The following is a 24,632-nucleotide window of genomic DNA, read 5'->3' as shown; positions in this document are numbered from 1 at the left end:
ACTCTCTTCTCAAAAGGCAGTGGAAGCAGAGTCTTTGAATATTTTTAAGGCAGAGCTAGATAAATTCTTGATTAACACGGGGGGGGGGGGAAGGTTATCGGGGGTAGGCAGGAATGTGGGGTTGAGGTTACAATCAGATCAGCCATGATCTTATGAATGGTGGAGGAGGCTCGAGCGGCCGAATAGCCTACACCTGTTCCTAGTTCATTTGTTTGTATGCCATTCCCAGCACCTACCCGCCCACCCCCAACCCCAGCAGGGCAGGCATCAGGCAGTCCACCTGCCCTTGGACCAATTGAGGCCCTTAGTGACCAATAATTAAGGGCCTCTTCACACCCACCAGAATTTTTGGCAGGCCAAGGCCAGCGCCAATTTTGAAGTCTGCCAGGCCTCACTCCTCAGGCTATTGGCAAGAAAGGGGTACCTTATTTATGGCACCCCCATGCCCATCGGAGGCTCCAACTGAGGTCTTCCCCCCCAGCACTGGGATTCTCCTTTTTCCCCGCTCCCCCCTCAACCCCTCATCGAAGCCTCCTAGCCAGGTCCTGCTGAAACCATCCACCCACCAAGTTACCCCCATCAGCGACTGGATGCATTCCCAGCAGTGCCATTGCTGGGACTAGGAAACTGAAGGCCTTTTGGGCAGCAGCTCTTGGGCGCAGGACTTCCTCCCCAGATCCCACCCTGAGCCAATTAACGCACAGCCAAGCATTAAACGGCTGTGGGGCAGCAGGACCAGGTTCTCCACCAACTTTTTTGCCAGAGGCATGGCAATCCTGGTGAAACATCGGCTGGATTTTCACTACTGAGGCAGGTAGCTCAAGAAGGGAAATTTCCCAACTAGACAGACTCATCTCAGTTTACAGGGCCCAGTTACACCCAAATTTCACTCTAGGGAGTAGGGGTGGGATCGAGTCTTGCCTGCCAACTCCAGAAGCAGATACTGGTGGCCGCGGGGACAGGCGAGTGCTGATGTGATCTGGTTAGAAGGTATTTCGCCCCAGTTGTTTTAGATACTGTTAGGCTCTCTAATCCTGAGGGCCCTTATTGGCCAATTACCCACTTTAGGCCCTCAATCTGCCTCCGTTGCAATAAAACACTGGGCAGTGGCAAATGGGCGAGAGTCAGAACTCCTTTTTTTTACAATTTTGTTGGAATGGCGGGAAGGAAGGGGAGCACATCATTCAGGTGGTGTCCTTTGTACATCAGAGACACCCCCCATGGCACCCAACCCCCTCATCCCCGCTTTGGTCTCTCTGCTTGGCCTCCAAAATTCCGCTGTGCTCCCTCATTCCCCTCCCTAGGGTGCCCAATACCTTCCTGCCCAAAGGTCCTGGGACTTGCTTGCATTCTGATGCCATCGGCGATCTCTGTGGACCTCCTTGCAGTCCCAACAGCGCCCTTGACTGAGTTCTGGAACTGCTAGAGCTGTCAGCGAATCTGATTGGCCAGCAGCCTTCAAGGGCGGGGCTTCCTGCTCAGTGAGGAGTGGAAGTCCATTCCCAGCTTGTTTAGGCCACCCCCAATGCGTTATCACTGTGGGACAGGCTTTTTAAAAGTCAATCCGTTTGGACCCGACTTTCCTTCCAAGGGGGTGAGCAGTTCAGCCCCCACCCCTGTAAAACCCAGCCAGTAAAAATCTAATAATCTAATACAACTCTGACTCATACACACATGATAGTGAAAAATCCCTAGTCATAAAACCCATTCAAAGCTCTTAAACCTCCTCAATTGATTAATCTCTTATGTGGTTTGTTAGTTTGAAGTTTTTTTTTGCAAATTCATCCAATCCTTTAATAGCCTCTTTAAACTATCAATCAAACTGTGAACCCAGAACCCCCTGCTGAGATAGTTGTAGCTTTTGAAACTCAACCAAACATTTGCAATAGCATAATACTAGCACTTGGGGAAATGTCAACAAAGAGTTCTATTTACACTGTATGACCAGATGTTACTTGTTTCCTAACCTATACCAGATAGCCCATCAACAAAAGCAGTCCAGCAGATTTTTAAAAAACTCTCACTGGCAGCTTCAGCATTTTTTTCCATGTGTAAAATATGGGCGCGTTAAAACGTTCAGATCATTACACTAAAACAGACCTTATCCACTCTTCAAGAGCATTTACGTCTACTGCATAAATTCACAGCTCCCACACTCCGGGTTAAGGCCGTTAGACCAGCCACAATGGGCCTATTTGAACTCTCCACTAAGTTTGAATGGTCTTGCTGAGTGCGGTTTCCCTCCTGTATGAGTCATGCCCCACCCCCTTCTCCCACTGGCAAAAATTGGATGTCAGAAATGGGGTTGGGACTTCCGCATTTCGGTCCAGACTGCCTGAAAATCTGTCCCTACGTCTGAGCTGATGTTTATCATAGGTCGAGATGAACTTTTGTTTCTACTTCTCTCCAATAATATCCCACCTTGAACCTCTTTCCTTGATCTGATTGGGACAAACATCTAGTTCATGGCTCATGTTAATATTTCAGAGGTAATGTTTAGCTCTGGGAAGAATGTTGTTGTGAAGTAAGGTAATTAAAATGCTGGGCTTTGGAGATTGCCACAACACCTTAAAGAAAATGGTGGTTCTGAAGGTTACCCATGTTTATTTAATAGAGTCAGAATAGATGAAATGGAGCTATAAAACAGCACATGGGTTTTCTTAGCAGGAGAACTAGAGATGTCTGCACTGCTGACAGGGAAGTGCCATCCAGAGAGATGTTTCATTTTGGGAATTAGAGCTAAATTAGTTTAAAAGCATCCAGTGAACCCTGAAAGGCTGTGTTATCCTGGAGATGTCTGGAGCTTAAGAAGGTATCCTGGCTTCAATTTATCTGTGTATTTGCTGGGAGAGGGGTTGGTTGCTGTTTGGACTTTGTGTGGTTTGAAGCTCACAAAGAAGCCCTAGGAGCTATTAGCAGGCTCCTGGCAGTAAGGGCTCAGCGAGTCCTGGGGAGCTGAGATGGTGACAAAAAGTCACTGGTTCCATGTCAGGCAGTTAGGGATCAGAAAAGCCCTGGGAGCCATTTATAGCTTGGTGAGGCTGGAGATTGAAGTTCAGAGAAACCCAGGGGTAGTGCCAGCTTAGTGAAACTCGCAGTCTGGGAACGAGCTGGAATTGTGCTGGTAATTAGAGGCGGATGTGTAGCTTTGTGAAGCCCATAGAACGCAGTCTCAGGTGAAGAGGTTGAACCATTGGACGTGAGCAGTTGTTGAGGCAATCCGATTCGATGCGGCTTTTGAGGAAATTCAGAGGCTAAGCCTTCAAAAGTGAAGAGTTGAAATCCCTTGTGAGGGAGGCAGAGTTTTAACAAGAAATTGTGACTCGCAGTGCTTATTGAATCTGGGTGGGTTACTGAGGAATCTGTGGAATCTGTCTTCATCACATCTGCCATTTAATGTCCAGTGTGGTGTGTTCAACCACAATTTGCCTGTTGGTTCATATTTATCTCATGTTAACTCTAAATGTTAGAGTATAAGATGGATATTGTAGATTGCAGCTTTATGCCTCAGGGAGATTTTCAAGCACGTGCAGTCGGCTTCCCGACTGCCCCCGCTTGCCAACACCGTCCCGCCTGATGAGGGAAAAATCTTCCCCTAGTTGTTTAATTGCTCTGCCATTTGTTTGTTCTCTATTATAAATTCTCCCATTTCAGACTGTAAGGGACCTATATTTGTCTTCACTAACCTTTTCTTTTTGTACACTTATAGAAGCTTTTACAGTCCACTTCTATATTCCTTGCAAGTTTACTCTCATACTCTATTTTTCCCCTCTTAATCATTCTCTTGGTCCTCCTTTGTTGAATTCTAAACTGCTCCCAATCCTCAGGCTTGCTACTTTTTCTAGCAACTTTACATGACTCCTCTTTGGATCTAATATTATCCTTATTATTTTTTAGCCATGGTTGGACCACTTTTCCTGTGGTGCTTTTCTGCCAGAAAGGAATGTGTAACTGTTGCAATGCATATATTCATTCCTTAAATATCAGCTGTTACTATCTACCGCCATGCCTTTTAATGAAGTTCCCCAATCTATCTTAGTCAATCCATGCCTCATACCTTCGGTAGTTCCCTTTGTTAAGATTTAGGGCCCTAGTTTGGGGTTGGACTATTTCACTTTCCACCCTAATGAAGAATTCTATCATGTTATGGTTACTGTTCACTAAAGGACCCCGCACAACAAGATTATTAATTAACCCCCTCTCATTGCACAATATCAAATCTAGGATAGCCTGTCCTCTAGTCAGTTCCTCGATGTACTGGTCTAAAAAACCATCTCGTACACACTCCAGCAATTCATCTGCCACAGTCTTATTGCTAATTTGGCTTGCCCAGTCTATATGATTACTGTAGCACCTTTGTTACATGCATCTCTAATTTCCTGTTTAATGCCATCCTCTACCTCTACCTTACCACTACTGTTTGGAGGCCTATAGACAGCTCCCACTAATGTTTTCCACCCCTTGTTGCTTTTTACCTCCACCCAGGCTGATTCTACATCTAGATTTTCTGAGTCAATATCGTCTCTCACTATCGCACTGATTTCATCCTTAACTAACAACACCACCTCACCTCCTTTTCCATTTTCCCAGTCCGTCCTAAATATCGAGTCCCCTTGGATATTCCGTTTCCAGCCTTGGTCACCCTACAGCCATGTCTCCATAATCGCAAACATATCGTATCCGTTCACATCTATTTGTGCTGTTAATTTGTCTACCTTATTGTGATTGTTCTATGCATTCAGAAACAGTGCCTTTAGACTTGTGTTTTCAACATTTTTACACATTGTTTTGTACTGTGGCCCTTTTGCTGCCAGCCCGTTTCCCCGCCTTCCACTTTTGCTTTCTACTTTTTTGTCTTTCATTCCTATCTTTGTTTCCCTCTCTTCTGCTTTCCTGCTCAGATTCCCATCCCCAGCCACTCTAGTTTAAACCCTCTCCCAAATGCCCCTGCGAGGATATTGGTCCCGGTCCTGCTGGGGTGCAACCCGTCCAGCTTGTACAGGTCCCATCTTCCCCAGAATCGGTCCCAATGCCTTACGGATCTAAATCCCTCGCTTCTACACCAGCCCTCCAGCCACGCATTCATCTGGTCTATTCTCCCATTCCTGATCTCGCTAGCACATGGCACTGGGAGTAATCCTGAGATGACTACCTTTGAGGCCCAGCTTTTAAATTTATTTCCTAGCTTCCTATATTCTGCTTTCAGGACCTCATCCCTCCTTTTACCTATTCGTTGGTACCAATATGGACTACGACACCTGGCTGTTCATCCTCCCCCTTCAGAATGCCCTGCAGCTGCTCAGTGACATTGTTGACCCTGGCACCAGGGAGGCAACATACCATCCTGGTGTCACATCTGCGGCCGCAGAAATGTCTATCTGTTCCACTTACAATAGAATCCCCTATCATTATTGCTCTCCCACTCATTTTTCTCCCCCCTCTGCAACTGATCCACTCATGGTGCCACGGACTTGGCTCTTGCTGCATTTCCCTGAGAAACCATCTGCCCCAGTAGTATTCAAAACGGAAAATCTGTTAGAGAGAGAGATGGACCCAGGGGACTTCTGCACTACCTGCCTAGTGCATTTACTTTGCCTGGCGGTCAATCATTCTCTTTCTGCCTGTGCATACTTTACCTACTACATCATTGTACATGCTTTCCATGAAGAAGATCTCATCCTTGTGGATACACTACAGTGTCTCCAGCTGCAGCTCCAGCTCCGAAACGTGAATTTTGAGTAGCTGCAGCTGGAGACACTTCCTGCACACGTGGTCACCGTGGGCACTGGAAGTGTCCCTAACTTCCCACATCACACAGGAGGAGCATTCCACTTGGCCAAGCTGCCCTGCCATGGTTTACCCTTAAATTACTCCCTTTATTTTTACTTCCTCTAGTTTAGAGAATATTAAGGACTGAAGAAAAACTCACTAGGTCCTACTTACCAAGGCTGTAGCTCTTCTTTCTGAGGAGAGGGAGAAAATGAAAGCATCACCTCCTTCCCTTTCCACCACTGCAAGCTCCTCTACCTTGTAACCCATCTGAGAATTACCAAAACATGCTTAGAAATGGATTCTCAGTTGAACTGTCAATTACATCGAAATAAACTCCTGTGATTTCGAGCTAAATACTTTACTACTGAAACCTCCAGGATTATGTTAGTGAGGCTTGATGTTGTTAGGAATTAAGTTGTGCAAAAATAATAAATTGCAACATATATATTTAGGATATTTCTCCCTCATTTTGCAACCTTTTCCCCTCCCTTTTCTTTTCTCACTGATGATGCAGCTCTTTCAAGCTTCCCCCCAGAACCAGTATCATTCTCAAATGGCCACTTGGAGGCACACAAGAATGTCCAGTGATTCTTTCTCTTCTGTTTCCCTTTGCCCTTGTGGAGAAATACCACCAGCACGACAAGAGTTCAATGAACTGGGGTGCAACCTACATAGTGCCAAATATTAGTATGCCAATACACCATGCCATGCAATAACATACCACTTTGTAAAGGGGCATTAGCAGCAAGAAAGGTACTTGTCAAACCTTTTTAGTTCTTCATTTATTCTTTCATGGCATTTGTTGCCATCCGCTAATTGCATTTAAGTAGGTGGTAGTGAGCTGCCTTGTTTACAAGCATACAACATAGAAGCACAGCATCATGATACCTATGAGTTATGTCATTGTGATAAAAACTTACACATGGTTCTTCTCCCTCCTGAAAGAAAAAAAAATTGTTCCCCAAAGACCTTTTCCGGAATGTAGCGTTCTTTTAATGTTCAGCTAATGTGAGAAAGATAAAACCTGCTGCATCTTAATATTCTGCATAACGTGAAAACCAATGTTTCACGTTTCACTTCTCCTGTCTGTGAAACTCTCTCTGTAAAAATCTGTGACTTAAGCTCTACCTCATTTTTGTGGACGTTTAAACATGGAGTTATTTGCAAAAGCAGGGTTGTTGGGTTATGTATCAGAGTTGTGTGAAATCTTTGCATTTCCTGTCTATACCCAGCACTTTTTGAGCTCCCAGCAACCACCAGGTTCCAATTCATGAAGTGCCTGTCTTTATAATAGTCTCCCTTACTGTCTTCTCCAAGTTCATCTTGTCCATGAGACTGACTTGCTGCTCCTTCAAATCCATTGCCACTAAACTTATGACTATCCAACTTCTCTTTGTGACCCCATACTACCTGCATCATAAATGATTCAATTTCTTCAGGCATTGTTGCCCTTCTTCTCGTAGCTGCAGTCGTCGCTGTCTTTCTCAAGTAACTTATCGGTGAACCTTCCATTCTAGCAAACTACCATTCCATCTCTAATTTTAGTCTTCTCTCCAAGGTTCTTAAATTTGTTGATATCACCTCAAATCCTGCCCATCTTTCCGTTAATCCCTGCTTAAATCTTTCCAATCGATAGCACCTTTTCCTGGAAGTGACATCCTCTGTGACTGAGGCCTCTTCCTCCTTGACCTCTCTGCACCATTTGACACAGTTGACTACAGTATGCCGTTCCAACACTTCTCCCCTATTGTCCAGCTCAGTGGGACTGCACTCACCTTGTTCCACTTTTACATGTCCATCAGTAGCCACAACAGCTGCAATAAATGTTTTCTGTTCCTTCCTTGACATTTTGACATCTTGGGTCTCCTAGCATTTTCTCCTGCTCCTGCTCATCTATGTACTGCCACTTGGTGACTGTTACTTTCTTCCAGCTCAATACTGGGGAGATTTAAATCATTCTGGTCAGCCTCCACCATAAACTCTGCATCCTTCCCTCTACAGTCATCCTCGTAGGTGTAACCAAACTAGTGCAACTTCTGCATCTAGTTCAGTCCTGAGCTGAATTTCTGACTCAATGTCTTCTCTGTTATAAAACAAGCTTACTTTTACCTTTAACATCATTTGCCTGTACCCTAATTTCGACCAGTCTGCTGTTGAATTCTAATCCATTCCTTTGTCACTTTGAGTTATTATTCCAAAGATTTCCAGGATCGCCTTCTATTCTCCATGTTAATAAAGTTCAGCTCATCCAACACTCTGCTGCACATCCTGCCCTGCGTCCGACTCACCTATCACTGCACCCCCCCACCGTCCTCATTGACTTATCTTGGCCTCTAATTCCTCACAGCATCAAATTTAAAATTCCCCTCCTATTTAAACACCTTCATGGCCTCAACTCTCCTTGTGCTTGATTTTCAGTTGCCTATAGGAGCGAGATCGAGTGCAGGTGGGCTTTGAAAATATTAGTCCCAGATGGAATATCAATGCCTCTGTGATACTCTGCTACTTTCAAGGCAAGGGTTGGGGGGAAGGGGAGTTGGCAACCCACTCGCCTCCAATTAACTGCCTGTTAAGTTCCTTGAGGAGCTTGTTAAATGGCTGGGGAGGGCCAGAAGGTAATTTTCAACACCAAACAGTCTGCCGCATGTTAATGCACAGCTGTCAGGTGCAATGTAAGGAGCCATTAAGTCATGTTTCTGTTGAAAAAAAATTGGTGAAAAGGGCTATTCACACAGAGCGGGTCTATTACCTTTCCATTGACCATTTGACTACTTGTCTGCGTCATGCTGGCCTCTGATCTTGTGCCCCCTCTATTCTGCAAGGCAGCAGCATGCCCAATCATGGCTGCCATTTGCCTTTGAGGGTTGTACTCCCCTTGGCAATGTTCCGTGCCACTAATTTGACACCAAGCTCGCCGCCAGCCCAATTAGGGGATCGACATTTGAAGATAGCGTTGCGTTAGCAATGCAGGATCAGGTACCAGCAATGAAGTGGGCATCGGGTTCCTGACCCTGGATTGAAAATCAAGCCTCCTATCTCTGCAACCTCCTCTTACCTTGCAAACCCTCCCATCTAAACTCTGTATTCCTCTGCTTCTGCCCTTTTAGAAAGAAAGACATGCATTTTTTAATGCCTTCTGGATGTGCCAAAATAACTAATTTACACCCATGAAGTATTTTTGCAGGGAAGTCATTGTTAAAATGGAGGAAACGCAACAGCCAATTTGTGCACAGCAATCTCCTGTAAACAGCAATGTGATAATGACCAACTAGTCTGTTTTTAGTCATGTTGTTTGAGGGATGAATATTGGCCAAGCCACTGGAAACAAGTCCTCTGCTGTTCTTCAAAGTAGTGCCATGGAATCATTGATGTCTGGCTTGAATCAATGTCCCATCAGAAAGACAGTGCAGCACTTCTCAATACTGCCCTGGAGTGTCAGCCTAGATTTTGTTGCTGAAGACTCTGGAGTGAGACTTAAACCCACAACCTTCTGGCTTAGTGATGAGCAAGCTACTAATTGAGCCACAGTGTCTTTCCCTCTCGCCAGCCTACCATTGGTGGCAGTGCTTTCAGTCACCTGCATCCCAGTCTCTGGAATTTCATGCTTAAACCCCCTATACCACTCCACTCCCTCACCTCTTTTAAGACACTCCCCGAAAACACAGCACTTTGACCATAGTCCTCCTAATCTCTCCTCTCAATCAGATGCTGTTTTTCCTCACTCCCCTGTGAAGCATTCTAGGATGTTTTCTTATGTTAAATGTGCTAAATGCAAGTTCAATGTTGTTAAAGTATTTTATTTGTTCTTTCCAAAATAGCTTAGTAAAATATTCTGATTACAGACATCTTGGGCAGAATTTTACGTCTGGTGGGGGGGCAGAGCGGGCGCGGGCAACGATCAGGTCTGCGCCACCATTTTACGCGGGTGGGCCAATTAAGGCCAGCCCAGCGTATTTCCCAACTCCTGTGGATAGTGGGAGTGGGCAGGCGGTGGCGGGGGTGCACAGACCACTGGGTCCAATGGCGACCCGGCAGTCTGTTTAAAAGAAGGTCTGGCAGCCTTTTGTAGGCTGCTCACAATGGCCAGTGCCAGGCCGCAGCAGAGGGATTCGGGTGAGCAGGCCAGGCTGGAGGGTAGGCCAGCAGGGGGCCAGTGCGGCCCTCGTTTTTCTGATGAATGCCTTGCTGCCCTCCTCGAGGAGGTGGCAGCACGGTGGGAGGTGTTGGTCCCCCAGGATGGGAGGAGGAAGCCCCCCACATGACGAAACGTGCCTGGGAGGAGGTGGTGAGCTCCCGTGACGTGGTGCGGTGCACCTGGATCCAGTGTCGCAAGCACTTCAACGATTTGTTGCACTCTGGCAGGGTGAGTACCATGTTGGCATTGGGCATTTAACCCAGCAGGTCGGCTTACCCTCTGAGCCCCTGGGAAGATGCCAGCTGTGGAACTGGCAGCTCCCTCCCTGGCGGGGCCAGCACTGGCTCCACGGGCCAGAGAATGACCGCCAAGGTCATCGAGGCCAACAGGACAGAAGAGTCAGCAGGCTGTCTCAGGTGCCACTCCGAGCGATGGGGCAGCACCAAGACGTAGCACCCGCAAACGAAAGCATAAGGCACCTTAGGCACACCATGGGTTTATCACTGGTGCTTTTGTGTTGGCCCGAGATGAAGTCCTTATTATTTACTTTTGATTGTTTACACTATTGTTTTCTCTTTGTGATAAGTTCTTTGCTTCACACAGTAAATGCACATGTATGACCATGGCTGAGGGTGCCTCATTTCTTCTGCATGCGACTGACAAAAGTGTAATGAGTGATTTGTTGGACATTCAGCTTTATTTACAAGGCCCTTAGTTAGTGCTGCTGGCCTGGCAGATTTTGTACTTAGGTGTTGAGTATCGAGGCGGCAGCCCAGGCTTGTCCTGGTGGTCCATCTGCGGTGTGCTAGCTGAAGGTTGGTTGGATTAAAGCCTCCCGGGTGTCCCTGCCTCCCTGGAGTATGCCCGGGTCAGCGTCTACCCCATTAGCATTTCCCTGTGCATGCTCATCCTCGGAATCACTGCTGGACTCAGCCACTGCATCTATGTCTTCATCATCCACTGCATCCCCCCTTTCCAGCACAAGATTGTGGAGAGCGCAGCATGCAACCACCATCACCGAGATACGATCTGGGAGGCACTGGAGTGCACACCCTGAGCGGTCCAGGCATCGGAAGCGCATCTTGAGAAGACCGATGGCTCTCTCCACCACAGCGTTTGTGGTGCCGTGGCTCCTATTGTAGCGCTGCTCAGCTTCTGTTCTTGGATGGTGGAGAGGCGTCATGAGCCACCTTCTGAGGGGATAGCCCTTGTCACCCAGCAGCCACCCATCCAGCCGGGCTGGAGCACTGAAGAGCCCCGGCACCTGGGAGTGTCTGAGGATGTAGGCGTCATGGGAACTGCCTGGGTACCTTGCACAGACTTGTAAAATCTGCATCCTGTGGTCACACACTATCTACACGTTCATGGAGTGGAAGCCCTTCCTGTTGATGAAGGTACCGGGCTCACCTGCTGGCGCCTTGATGGCCACATGTGTGCAGTCTATTGCACCCTGGACGCAGGGGAAGCCAGCAATGGCCGTGAAGCCTCTGGCTCGCTGTGCCTGGCTGGCCTTGCCTGTGCGGAAATGTATGAAAGTCAATGCACGCCTGAACAGAGCTTCTGAGACCACTTTGACACAACCGTGGACAGCTGATTGGGACACTCCACAAAGATCCTCCACTGACCCCTGGAAAGAGCCGGAGGCATAGAAGTTGAGGGCCACTGTGACCTTCAGAGCCACTGATATGGGGTGCCCACCCACACAGCCAGAGCTGATCTCAGGCCCAATCCTCTGACAAATGGAGGTCACTGTCTCCCTTGAGGGACAGAGCCGCCTTTTCCATTGCACCTTGGACATATTGAGGTAGCTGCATCGCTTCCTGTAAACCCTGGCAGCGGGATAGTGCTGTCTTCTGTGGCCCCTTCCACCTTGGACTGCCAGCTGGCCCTGCCCTCCTTGTACCTGCACCTCTCCTCCCACAGGTTGCCCGCCTGGAAGCTGCTTTGGGACACCTGACCTCCTCTCCCTCCCGTCCCTCTGTTCCCCCTCAGAGGAGGTGCCTCCAGCGGAGACTACAATCCCCATTACCAGGGTTATGGAAGGCTGTCTGATACGTGGAAGGGCCCACACAGTCAGAATCCCCCGGGGGCCTGGAAGAGAATAATGAGTCCTGAAATGCAGCCTAGAAATGATCAGAATGCAGCTCTGAAGTGAAATGAAGCTGTCCAGTTCACATAGGCGATCAGCAGCAACGATCTCCAAAACTCCTAACTACTCACGTTGACAATGCTGCTGACCATTCTTATCCCGCCCATGGATGAGCTTTTGCAAATTATGGCCTGCCTGCCTGCCCATGCGATGACCGAAAAATCGCATGAGCTACGTAAATTCGGAGACAATTGGTGTGTCAAGGGCCTTAACTGGCCTCTTAATGGCGGGCGTGCCTCTGTCTCCCTCGCATGCCCGCCGAGCGAAATATCACGAGAGTGCACGTTGATGTCGGGACACTCGGCCGACGTCAGCACGCATTATTTCACGCTCGAGCGGGTCAGGTGCCTGCCCACCAAGTGAAAAATTCTGCTCTATGTTTAAAAGAGTATTTAAAATGAAATGCTAAGAAATCCATACAACCATAGTTTCCAGTATGAAGGGCACACTCCACCCCTCTAGGGATACATCCGAGAACTCTTCAATTCAGGTTGGCAAGCACCAAGGCTTAAAGACACTTAATCGTGCAAAAGGCTATTGTTTAATCAGCTAACAGCACTACCGGTATACCTACACCATATGGACTGTGGCGATTCAAGAATGTGGTTCACCTCCACCTCCTCAAGGGCAATTAGAGATGGGCGATAAAAAGGACAAAAAAAACAATAAAACTATGTTTAACCAGCATTGAGCCTGCCCAACTTAGACAATTCTATCCCAAAGGATGCTAACTTTGCAAGGCTCTATGGAGCTGATTAAGAAGAATCCCAGCCATGGTAACAGATTTACCTCTCTAGCTCCTACCAATGTGTCAAGTTGACCATTCATTTTGCAAGAAGGCCTTACAGTACTGCAGATCTACAGCCTTGGGTATTGAATCAGAGCCTGACACGAATGGCAGGCAGTGTTCCCACCTTTGATTAACCAAGCATGTCCTCTTGAAGTTCAAGATGGATAAATTCTTTCTGTGATGCCATTTCTCGATATTGTTCTTGGCTGAAAAGGAGTAAGATTATATTCCTCTGTTGTGCTAACTTTATTATTAATTTTTAAAAATTCATTTACGGGATGTGGGCTTCGCAGGTTGGGCCAATATTTATTGCCCATCCCTAATTGCCCTTGAGAAGGTGGTGGTGAGCTTCCTTCTTGAACCGCTGCAGTCTATATGGTTAGGTACGCCCACAGTGCTGTTAGGAAGGGAGTGCCAGGATTTTGACCCAGTGACATTGAAGGAATGGTGATATATTTTCAAGTCAGGATGGTGGGTGACTTGGAGGGGAATTCCAGGTGGTGGTGTTCCCATCTATCTGCTGCCCTTGTCCTTCTAGGTGGTAGTGGTCGTGGGTTTGGAAGGTGCTGTCTAAGGAGCCTTGGTGAGTTCCTTGGTGAAATCACAGAATTCCAAAGCTCTAGCATTTATTTAAGTAAATCAGTACAAAAATAAATTTGGATCCCTGCTACTGAAATGTGATTGATTCAAACTTCAGTGTAGTTTTGTATCAATGATAGAATTAAAATGACTTGGCCCATCCCCATTGGTGAGCTAGGGATACTGTAATTATTTTTACCCTGAACTACAGTAAACATAACACCACATTTTTTTAATTGCATGACTAATGTATAACAATCCCACTGTAGCTTTTACAAGCAAAGTTTAGTTGCTCTGTTGTAATAACTAGAAAAGTTAATGTAGCTTGAACAAGGTTCCTAATTGTTCCTGTCTCTGTCATATTTGTCTACTTGAATGGTCCTAAATACCACAGCGATTAATTAGTGCAGAACAGGTATTACAAGATGTTATCACCCTTCCCAGACTGTCTGGGTGAATGGAGGAAAGGCAGTAGATTGTTACAATGTTTCATCCATGCACTTCCTGAAAGACAGTTTAACCAGAAGATTTAATGTGTCAAAGTTAACTGCGTTCAGCAGCAGATTTTCACATTCTAATTAAAGATTAAGAACATAGTACATTACAGTGTGATTTGTCATACATGGCTTGTTAAATAGGAAACCTACCGGGATTCCACAACATTTTATAAACAATTTTGAGGCTTTTAATGTGGAATAGGGAACAATTACAAGAACACGCTGTTGACAGTATTACAATAATTTACATACATCTCTTGCTTTATTGAAAAACCTATAGAGTTCCGAATATCAATGTATTCTTATTATTTAGCAGATATAAAATATTCAAAACTCTTTTAAATATCTGAATTAATACAATTCTTGAATCCTTTCTCCACCACCGCCACCCCCCCACCCCCAGCGCCCAAAAACATAATGCAACGATGCAAAAGATGGTGTGGTATTTTTTTTAACTAACAATGAAAGTAGGCTGGTGGTATGTTATTCATGTGGGAAAAGTCACCACATTAAAATAATAGGAGAAATGTATTTTCCTCCTGAAAACATATTATTGCTTGGTGAATATATTTTAACTTGTTTTTTTCTGAAGCTTATTGTACTGAAAAAAACCCTGAAGACAAATTCCTGCCGCATTGCAGAGCCATAATATATTTGAGTTTTGAATTTGCCTGTGACTTTCAAAAATAAAGATAGTTTACTTTGCATTTTAGTGAAAAAAAGGATTATCTAGGAAACCTGCAGACTGTGATCCCAGTGATGTTTGCCACTGGAGTTCCCAGGGTCAGCAGGAGGGCAGCTCATTAGCATGAGGCCATCGGGCACACACACCACTATGGGCTCCCCAAAACCTACCCACCAAATGCATTTATAAAGGCTGCCCACCATGTCAGAGGGCAAGTGCCTGGGTTGCCCCCATCCAACTCCCATTCACCATGCAAGACTAATGCAAAAAAAATTGTCTTTTAAAAAGCACTGATCTCTCTTCTGTGGAGAGCTGCTCCTTTTTTCTGGATCTTACTCGCATCCCCACCCCAACTCTGCTCAGGCCCTACCTGTGTGCATCTGGAGACCAGTGCTTTTCAGCTGTCCTGGTGTGCCACTTTCCAGTATTAAACAAGGTCTCTTAGGAAATGGGGAAGTGAGATCTCCTGGTGTACTAAGTCCCAACCCTTTTAGCAATATTGACTTTGTAAGAGGCAAGCAGAGGATTATCATCTCACAAGGCTAACCGATTTAAATGGTCCCCTAATTTTATCCTGTGGGTTCTACTGGTGTCCCACAAAAGTTATGGTTGGGAGCTCAGTGAACCCCTTCAGGAAATTTGGAGCCATTTTAGGTACTTTAATACTGAAGCTGGAAATAAGGAAATGTAAATTTTCTTGACTATTCGTTCATTCACAATAATATAACACAAAACAACTTAGATATTACATTTCATAATAAATGATTTGTTAGTGTTCGCCGATCCTAGACAGGTTTGATGCATTCAAATATATGTAGACACTATTGCAATTCAGCAGAATAAACAGCCAATCTCTCCTCATTATGAGTCTGTCTACGTATGAACAAAATGTACTGTCAATAGCATTAACCCCTCTGTTGTTTTGAACACCGTATTGAACCAGGATTAACTGCTGTACCATTATCCTGGCAGTGTCAGGCTGGGGAATGGGTTCAAGCTGCAGAGTGCCCTGTGATTGATCTTTTTCTGACTAAAAGGTCATCACTAAAGAAACCAACCTGACTAGATCTGTTTTGTGATTATTTTATTTTTAATACTGGGGATACAAACCAGTTAGTTATACTGAAAATTGCTGAACTTACTCACCGCCCCAGCACCTGCCCATGTGGAAGTCACATTGAAAAACATGAAAATGCAGCATAACAACAACAACATGCTTTTAATGTAAAAGTACATTCAGTTGCTTCCCAAATATGCAGAATGAAAATAAATGGTCAGTCAGTAAATGATGACTGAACACTACGCCAAGCAGGTCAGTTTTGAAGAGATTTTTGAAGGTAGAAAGATATACGTAGCTATGGAGAGGTTAATGAGAGAGTTCCAAAGGTGAGGAATAAGATGGTTGGAGGTTTTCTCAATAGCGGTGGTTAAAGGAAGGCAGGTGGGTGTGCAGTACACTGGAATCAGTAGGCTGGTACATTTGGAGAGATTTTAGGGTTGGAGGAGATTGTGGAGTTAGGGTGGAGCAGAGCTAGGCTGGTGTAGTGGGGGCAGAATGACAGGGTATTTACAGACTAGGGCAAAGATTTAGAATTAGATGCATTTGGGATAGGAAGAAAATATAAATTAGTGAGGATGAGGAGGTGAGCACGTGGAGCTTAGCATGGGATAGATTACGTGCAGCAGAATTTTGGGCAAGTTGGATTTTAAGGAGAGTAGAGGATAGGAGGTCAGCAATCATGTCAGCAGTTGAATCTGAGGATTTCAGCATTATCATTAGTGTGTGTAGCATTAATCAGTAAATAAAATTCATGGCTGAATAATGCAGAGATTGGTAAGAAGAAATAATTTGCATTTGTATAGCATTTTTATGGCCTCAGAAGATGCCAAGGCGCATCCTTTGAAGTACTTTTTAAGTGTAGTCCCTATTGCAGCCAATTTACACGCAACAAGGTCACACAAACAACAATGACCATCTAATCTGTTTTAGTGGTGTTGGTTGAGGGATAAATGTTGGCTAGGATACCAGAAGAACGCTGGTATCTTCTTCAAATAGTGCCATGGGATTTTTTATATCCACATGAGAAGGCAGATAGAACCTTAATTTAACATCTCACCTGAAAGATGGCACCACTGACAGTGTAGTGCTCCCTCAGTACTGCACTGAGGTGTCAGCCTAGATTATCTCCTCAAGTTCTGGAATGGAACTTGAACCCAATACTTCTGATTTAGAGGCAAATGTACAACAGCCAAACTAAGGCTGACACCTATTGTATGATAACATAGAGTGGCACTGTCAATTTTTAATTCGCCGCAAGGTTAGTGTGTAACTTCAAGAAATGCTGGACAATTGCTAATTAAAGTCTTTCCTTACCAAAGAGGGAGGAAAATGAGATGATAAGTCAATTCTTCAATGGTTGGGCTGTAAAGCAATTTTCACAGAGGTCTGGTAGTAGTTGCTTGTCTTCTTCCCTCTTGTTTGCGAAATGCTGTTCAATGTGGGAGAGGAACTGAAGAGGGATAGAAAAATAAAAGGATGGATAAAAACAACAAAACATACAAATAGATAAAGAATAGAACTCATTTTGAATGCAATTTTGGACAAACACATTTCTTTTGTAATAATCTGCATGTCAGGAAAAATTGTTGTACAGAAGGCTTAAATTTCTTTTCTCATACCTATAGCATACAGAAATGCAATGTAATGCTTTTGTAAAATGGTCATCATAATTATTGTAGTGGAATTTGAATAAAATACCAAAAATGTGCAATATTTCTTATTCCTGCACTATTAATAGAAATAAATTAGTTTTTCAGACATAGGAGGGACAATAATGCCTTAACACTGGTCATTGTTTTTATACAGTCTACAGATGCCAACAGAGAAATGAAAAAATATCAAAATATTACATTGTTCAGGTTAAGAGAGCACAGTATTGATTGCATTTTTGATTATCAGTGGTGATTGTTGTCAGAATACTGCTAATGGTTCAATATATTGTTCAAAATTGTGCTATATCTTTTGCTAAAACACATTTCCCAGTTGTACAATCAGCAGATGTATTCTCTATTGCCATATTTTCATTTACAAAACATGTACCCCACTATATCTACGGTATCCCATCTCCTTAAGCAGCTTTTATGGAACACTATCTCACAGCATTACAGCCTAAATAAAATTTCATTTGGATTTGGCCTCCTGCTGAGAACGAGACTGCTTTGTTTTAGCAGCAGAAGCAGTAAGCCAGAAAGGTATGTCCTGTTTTTCATGGCTAAGTGTGGTTTGACGATCACAATCAAGCCGTTCATGCTGTCAGGCTTCGGAATCTCATCCTCATCCCATACCATTCCCTTTTTTCCCTTTCTATTTTCATTTTGTGTTCTAACTCTCCCCTGCCTGTACCCTACCTGGAGGGCAAAATTATGATAAATGGTTTGTCTTTGCAAATTGTGGCTTGGCAATTACCTTGTTTTCTCTTTTCTTCTTTTCTAGGTGTTGACCACACAAACACAGATTTAAAGAAAAACTACGTAAGTAGAGTACATGCTTTGGGTGTTTAATTTCTGACCTCTCTAAAGTTGCAATTAAAATCTTTCTTGGAATCATTGTAAGAATCTCTGTGCCCATGCAGTTAAAAGAGACTGATTTTTTTTAAAGTTTTACTTAATTCGTAAGAAAGCTTGCATTTGTGTAGCACCTTTCATGGTCTTTTAAAAGAAGAATTTTAAAGCAATGGAGTACAACGGAAATGTAGTCACAGTTGTAACATAAAAAATGAGGAAGCCAATTTTGGCGAAAAACCAAAGAATACCAAGAGGTTGTAATTACTTTTTAAAACTATACTGGTCACTGATGCAACAGGCAATAGCTTTACAGTATACTAATGCATTGTCCTGAGAATCTGTATGTGTTATGCCTGTGCAACTCTGTGCTGTTTTGATGCATATTTCGCATCAGATTGATCATTTCATCAGTTGTACTGAACGTATGGTTTGTGGAACACAGTTAATTTATTCAGAACAAGGAATGCATGAAGAGCAGTATATATTCATTCTGTTTATTATTTAACAATCTGAGGGGGCACTTGATCAGGGAAAACTGCATTTTGTAGCATCCTCAGTGTAAAAACATTTTGGGCTTTTGAAGGAACAGCATATTTGCTAAATATTTCATTTGGTTTAAATAGTGGAGGGGGTGTCAAAATTCCACTGAGATATTTTTAATGCATTGCTAATGGATTTTTATTATACTGCAGCCTGCACTATTTTAATAAAGTTGTTAACCCATTAATTTTATGTGGTTAACAACATTGTTAAACAGTGCACTGGAATTTGGCATGAGCAGATGAAGCAAGGCAGTAAAAATACCACAGAGAGTAAGTTATCCTTACCTTTGAAAAAGAATCAATTAATTTAGCCTAATCCTCACCTAGCTGGTACTACTTCCCTACAGATCAGCAAATAACTGGCTGTCAGCCTATTAGATCTGCTGTTCTTCCACAGTCTGTCTGAGAAATGGAGCTATCTCCAGGTATAAGGGAATGCACAGCTCCAGTCTGAAAACCTTGACCAAATTAAAAATAAAGGCTGAAATGAATACTGATCAATAAGAATTTAACGCAGTACTGTATGCCTTTACATGTCTATTGCATCAATGATGAAGATTAAGTTGAATTAATTTTTGTAGCCTTCTACTTTATTAAATTAAAATACAACTAAGTGGTGGAATCTTCTCAGGGCTCAGGAAAACCTGACCTGCACACTTTTGCGGTTCCCAAACTGCATACCCGACGTGTGACTTTGCATGGCATTTTTGTCTTTTCACACTGGGGTCTGGTTTGCAGTGCAGTTTGCGAGCCATGAACCATTGCGGGAGGGGTGTGGATGCGGAGGCAAGCTGGTTAGAAGCACCTCAGTTCTCAAACCAGTATCCCCGTTCCCAACAGTGTTTAAAGGCCCCCAAACCTAACCTCTCACCTCCCTCACTCCCCGCCCACCCCAATACCAGCCCATGCTCCCTCAGATCACCCATGCCACCTCTATGCAACCCCCATGTATCCTCAATAACCACTCACCCAGTGTGCGCCATGTAGAGTCCTCAGATTCCATGCAATGTTAATGGAAAATATTTTACATTCCTTGGAGAAAAAATTGAACCCATCACTGTCCAATAAAAGCCTCCATACCAATGATATTGACAGAAAAAAATGCATTCTACCATGTGAAAAAAACTTGTAATCTTATTAGCTCGTGTCAACAAACCAGAAAACATATCAAAGGCAGAATCAGTTATTAAAACTTCTTGAAACTGTCATTCATTCTTAAATGAATACCTATTGTGCAGAAGCAATGATACTGGCCACAGCTGTCCAACAATAGACTAATCTCTGGGGAAGGAAGAACAGAAGGTGTTCATTTCAATTTCAAAGCAAAGTGCCTGACAATCAATGTAGGAAAGCAGATGGTTAAATTTTTTTTCAAGTGTCAAACCCAGGCTTTTTTCACAGCCAGAGCCACTTAAATCACAGTAGAAAAGATGTCAGCACAGGGTGACAGGATATTTTGATACCATTTTTTTTACTACATCATGGTGCTTTTTCCATGCACTGTAATGGATTTGAACACATACACAAGGTTGGTCAATATGAGGGTCAACTTACCTTTAAAAGACAGATCCCTATGATGAATCACTGCATTTAAAATACATCTACGTTACAATGCAGCACCTAATAGTGACATTTAAGGTGTGAAAACGCTTTGCACTTACCTTTCAGAATGTTCCAGGCTCAGCAGGCTTTTTGTTTGCTTCACAAGCTCATAAACCTGACCTGCTTTAAATGGGCTTCTCAGAACCCTCAACACCAGACGAAAATAGTGTGCAGGAGGAAATGCGATTTTTGTTCCCCATTTAAAAAGGGAAACTCAACCTCAACAGGAACGGGTGATTTGCACACTATTCCTGACCCACAAAAAGGCCAAAGGGAAATGGTGCGGGCTGGGAATGCAGAGGAAAATTGGATTTGCTCCAAAAAAAATAGGGTGGCCTTTGTACACTGAAAAGGATCTCTGTACCCAGATAAAAATTCGGCCCAAGATGTTTGAATTGAAGATGTTTGGAACTAATTTTACAATATTAAAAATGGCAGGTGAAGAATACTGCTCCTTTAATCTCACAATACATAAACTAAAACAGCTCATTTGAAATTATTCTACAGTAAACCTTTTATCCACATTTCCTGTTCCCTACAGTCTGAAATTTCTAGAACTTTGATCAGCTGTGTTAGATCCAGAAAAATGCTAGTCAAAAAAACTGTGTGCTTCAGCTGACTTAGCTGATAGTTGCAACAAGGCTAGAAGAATTCAACTTTATATTAATATATATATTTATATGATTATTTATATATATAGTATACTAAATTACTTTGTTATGCAGAACATTAAATTACTCTCTTATGTGAGTTAAATTCTTGCTATATTTTATATTTATTTATATATATATATTTATATATATTGTTATGGATGAACAGGGGGGTTTAATTTATAACAGATAAAAGCAAAACACTGTGGATGCTGGAAATCTGAAATGAAAATTTAGAAAAGCCCTGATTCCTCCACTCACAACCTATCCATAGACAGAAAGATGTTTTTGATATTTGATTCCCCACTTTTATGAGTGATGGCGTATGTTCCCCAACCCTTCAGTTTGGAATGATCCAATTCTCTATTAATAACCCCACAGCAAATTGAGATAAGGTAAAATAAGAGATTTAGTTTATTTTACATGCACAAAACATGCAAAAGGGGTTTTGCAACGTCTGCCCCTTTTCGGATTCATACAATAAAAGAGGGATAAGGGAAAGAAAGGGGTTCAGGACAGAGACCACAATAAAAAAAAGAATTATGGTTTCATGTGAGCCCAGAGTCCAGAATCAAAGTCCAATGAGGAATTTTTTCGCAGAGTTCATCTGGCTGAAGACTGGTGGTGTAAATTTTTCTTTTCCGGTGGTGTTAATGTTCCAAAGTGAAATAGGCATGCAGAGATTGAACGAGTTCTGTAGGCAATAGTACAAAATCTTCCCAGCAGACGCAGGTTAGATGGGGCCAGTTATCCAACTTGGTCTGAGCTTGTTTCTGTGTGGCCTTCCTGTGAGACATTGAACAGTAGACTGAAATAGAATCCAAAAGCTGTATAATTAAAACAATTCAAACAGTTCAAGTCTCAGTCATGTGACAAAGTGGCTTTGGGTCCAGCTATTCAGCTAACAGAGTCTCTTGTTAAAACCCATTGCATTTTGAGCAGGTAACTGTAGAAGCATTAGTGCAACGTTGGAAATGAGTCACAAATAGCTCTGTCCATAGCTAGCTGGTGCAGACGTCTCATCTATTATCCTTTGTGTTGGCTTGGCTGGAATGTTTATACAATGCAAGGGGTGTTATATTCCAGGAGTTTGATGTGTTAGCCATTGTCCACTTTTAAACTGGGTCTGTGACAGGTGGTGAGGGAACCATCAGGAGGGAAAAACATACTTGACCTCATCCTCACCAACTAGCCTGCCGCATGTTAAATGAGATAGATTTCAAACAGATGTAGCAACTTATGACTGGGAACCGTGAGGCGTTGTGGGCCATCAGTAGCAGCAGAATTGTACTCGACAATCTGTAACCGCATGGCCTGACACATCCCTCATTCTACCATTACCATCAAGGCAGGGGATCAACCCTGGTTCAATGAAGAGTGCAGGAGAGCATGCCAGGAGCAGCACCAGGCATACCAAAAATGAGGCGTCAACCTGCTAAAGCTACAACACAGGACTACATGCATGCCAAGCAGCATAAGCAGCAAGAGATAGACAGAGCTAAGCAATCCCACAACCAACAGATCAGAAACTTCCAGAGCTACCATCATGTGGTCAGCGGTGGCCATTTTATCAGTGCAGCCATTCACCAATTTTAAAAGAAAAATAATAATTTTATAAAGTAGCCAGGGTGACATAGATATATATATATAATTTTTCCTTCATGTCTTCTGATCATGAGTATATACATATATATGTACATCACAATGTCAGGAGCTGAAGAATCAATATGTATCCATATACTGTTATTATCCCCACCTGAGGTTACCCCTAGACAAGCCTGATCCCAGGGTGGAACCCAGCTTAATAGATCTTAACTTTTATTTGTTTGTTTAGATATGTGGAGAGTAGCTACTGAACAGAGGCACAGAGGTCGACTAATGAACTTTTAACAAAAGTATAGACATTTATTAAACAAGAAAGGTTGAACTATATTACAATACTCCTTCACCCACAACTATACCTTTACAAATATATACAGATTTGTAAGGATAACACAAGCTAAAAAAGCTATCTTAGACTCTAATGTTCACAGTAAGTACACAGTCCATGTAAACTAATAGGCACCCTGTGGTCAGACACACCACACTCTGAAACCAAGTGACAGATGCCACTCCAAACGGTTACTGTGGATCTCTCATCAACTCCCCCCAGATGCTTGTCAAACCATGAGCCACCCAGTCTCACTGAACTATCTTTCACACAAGGATATCCAATCTCCACTCTGGAAGAATTTGCTTTGAAATCTTCTCCCATGCCAACACTTTCTCTCAGATGCTTTCTGCAAGGATTCACCTCCAGGGTTTCGAACTCTCCTTCTGATATTCCTCTCCCCTGGGTCACCACATGCATTCAAGCTGTCTTCCATGCCATCTCTCTCACCAACTCAGCTTTCAACTGTACAACACTGCTTCACATACCTATAGGAAAGAGTTACAGACCTTCAGCCATCTCTTTGGACCTTCTTGACTCTTACAAGCTGGTCTTGCTTTAAATTTGCTTTCTGCAGCTTAAATCTGAAGCTTGGAGCCTTTCTCTCTCAGCCCCTCACTCTTAACTTCATCAACAGGACCTTTTCCAGGTTCATTTGGGACTTTCCACTGTTTCTATCTCACTCCTTTGGCCTTGGGATCTTTTGGTTCTATTGGGAAATCTGCTCTCACTCTACAGTTCCCTCTCCTAGTGTCCAGTCTGTCTAGAGTCCTGGCTTCAAACTGAGCTCAAAGCTGCTGTTTATTTAGTTTGTGTGTGTGTGTGTGCGTGCGGCTTAGCCTGTTGAGTCGTAAACCTCTCACTAGAAATGCAGGCACCTTTTTAAAGTGAAACTAAAACTCAATCTGACCTTTTCTTAACACATAGATACAGAAATACAAATCAAACTTAAACAATAAAGCTAAAAGTCATTCCTAACACCCACAAATACCAATACAACTTACTTAAACTACCTCTATTTAATACTGCTATGTGTTAGGCAACCAACGTCTATATATTTTAGCATAGTGCTGCGTGTTTTTTTCATTTGATCTGAGGATGTGGCCATTGCTGGCAAGACCAGTATTTATTGCCCATCTCTAGTTGCTTTTGGGAAGATAGTGATGAGCCACCTTCTTGAACCGTTGCAGTCCATGTGGTGTTGCTACACCCACAGTGCTGGCCCTGGATTTTGACCCAGCCACAGTGAAGGAACAGCGATATGGTTTCAAGTCAGGAGTCAGGATGGTTGTGACTTGAAGGGGAACTTGCAGTTGGCGGTGTTCTAAAATGTCGGCTAGCAGACATTTTAAGTGGGAAGGATTGCAGGTTTGGAAGGCACGTCAAAGGAACAGTATCTGTTTATAATCTACATTAGTGCATATTTTGTGTGTTTTTATGATGTATATATTTTGTGTTTTTATGTCATTGTGCTCTATATGTCTGCACAGCTTGACTCTCTGTTGTCACATTCTTTATCACACATTTTCTGGAAACCTTTATCCTTTATAAATCCCTGTCCAAATTTATAATTTATAATTTACCTATGTATTCGGTTGCAGAGCTTGGCCGTCAGGTTGACACTAATTGCTCATGCCATTTTCAGAAAAAAAAATTTTCATCTGCCAATTCTTTCTCATTAATGAAATTTCCAACATCCAGAACAGAAGTATTTAGAAAACATTTTTTTTTAAATCA

General features: G+C 43.3%; 1 protein-coding gene across 2 annotated transcripts in view; it reads left to right on the top strand.

Annotated features, from left to right (window-relative positions):
* LOC144682828 (PC3-like endoprotease variant B) overlaps positions 1 to 24,632 on the top strand; it is an 898,333-nt gene that overhangs the window by 502,968 nt on the left and 370,733 nt on the right. For both annotated transcript variants that reach the window (XM_078545597.1, XM_078545598.1), the window contains exon 7: positions 18,101 to 18,138. In XM_078545597.1, the coding sequence (XP_078401723.1) occupies positions 18,101 to 18,138 (38 nt within the window). The remainder of the gene's footprint in view (positions 1 to 18,100; positions 18,139 to 24,632) is intronic.

The sequence above is a fragment of the Cetorhinus maximus genome, chromosome 7 (genome assembly GCF_964194155.1).
Source record: "Cetorhinus maximus chromosome 7, sCetMax3.hap1.1, whole genome shotgun sequence".
Classification (NCBI taxonomy): domain Eukaryota; kingdom Metazoa; phylum Chordata; class Chondrichthyes; order Lamniformes; family Cetorhinidae; genus Cetorhinus; species Cetorhinus maximus.
The sequence above is the reverse complement of the archived record's forward strand: the minus strand, read 5'-3'. Positions and strand labels throughout refer to the sequence as shown.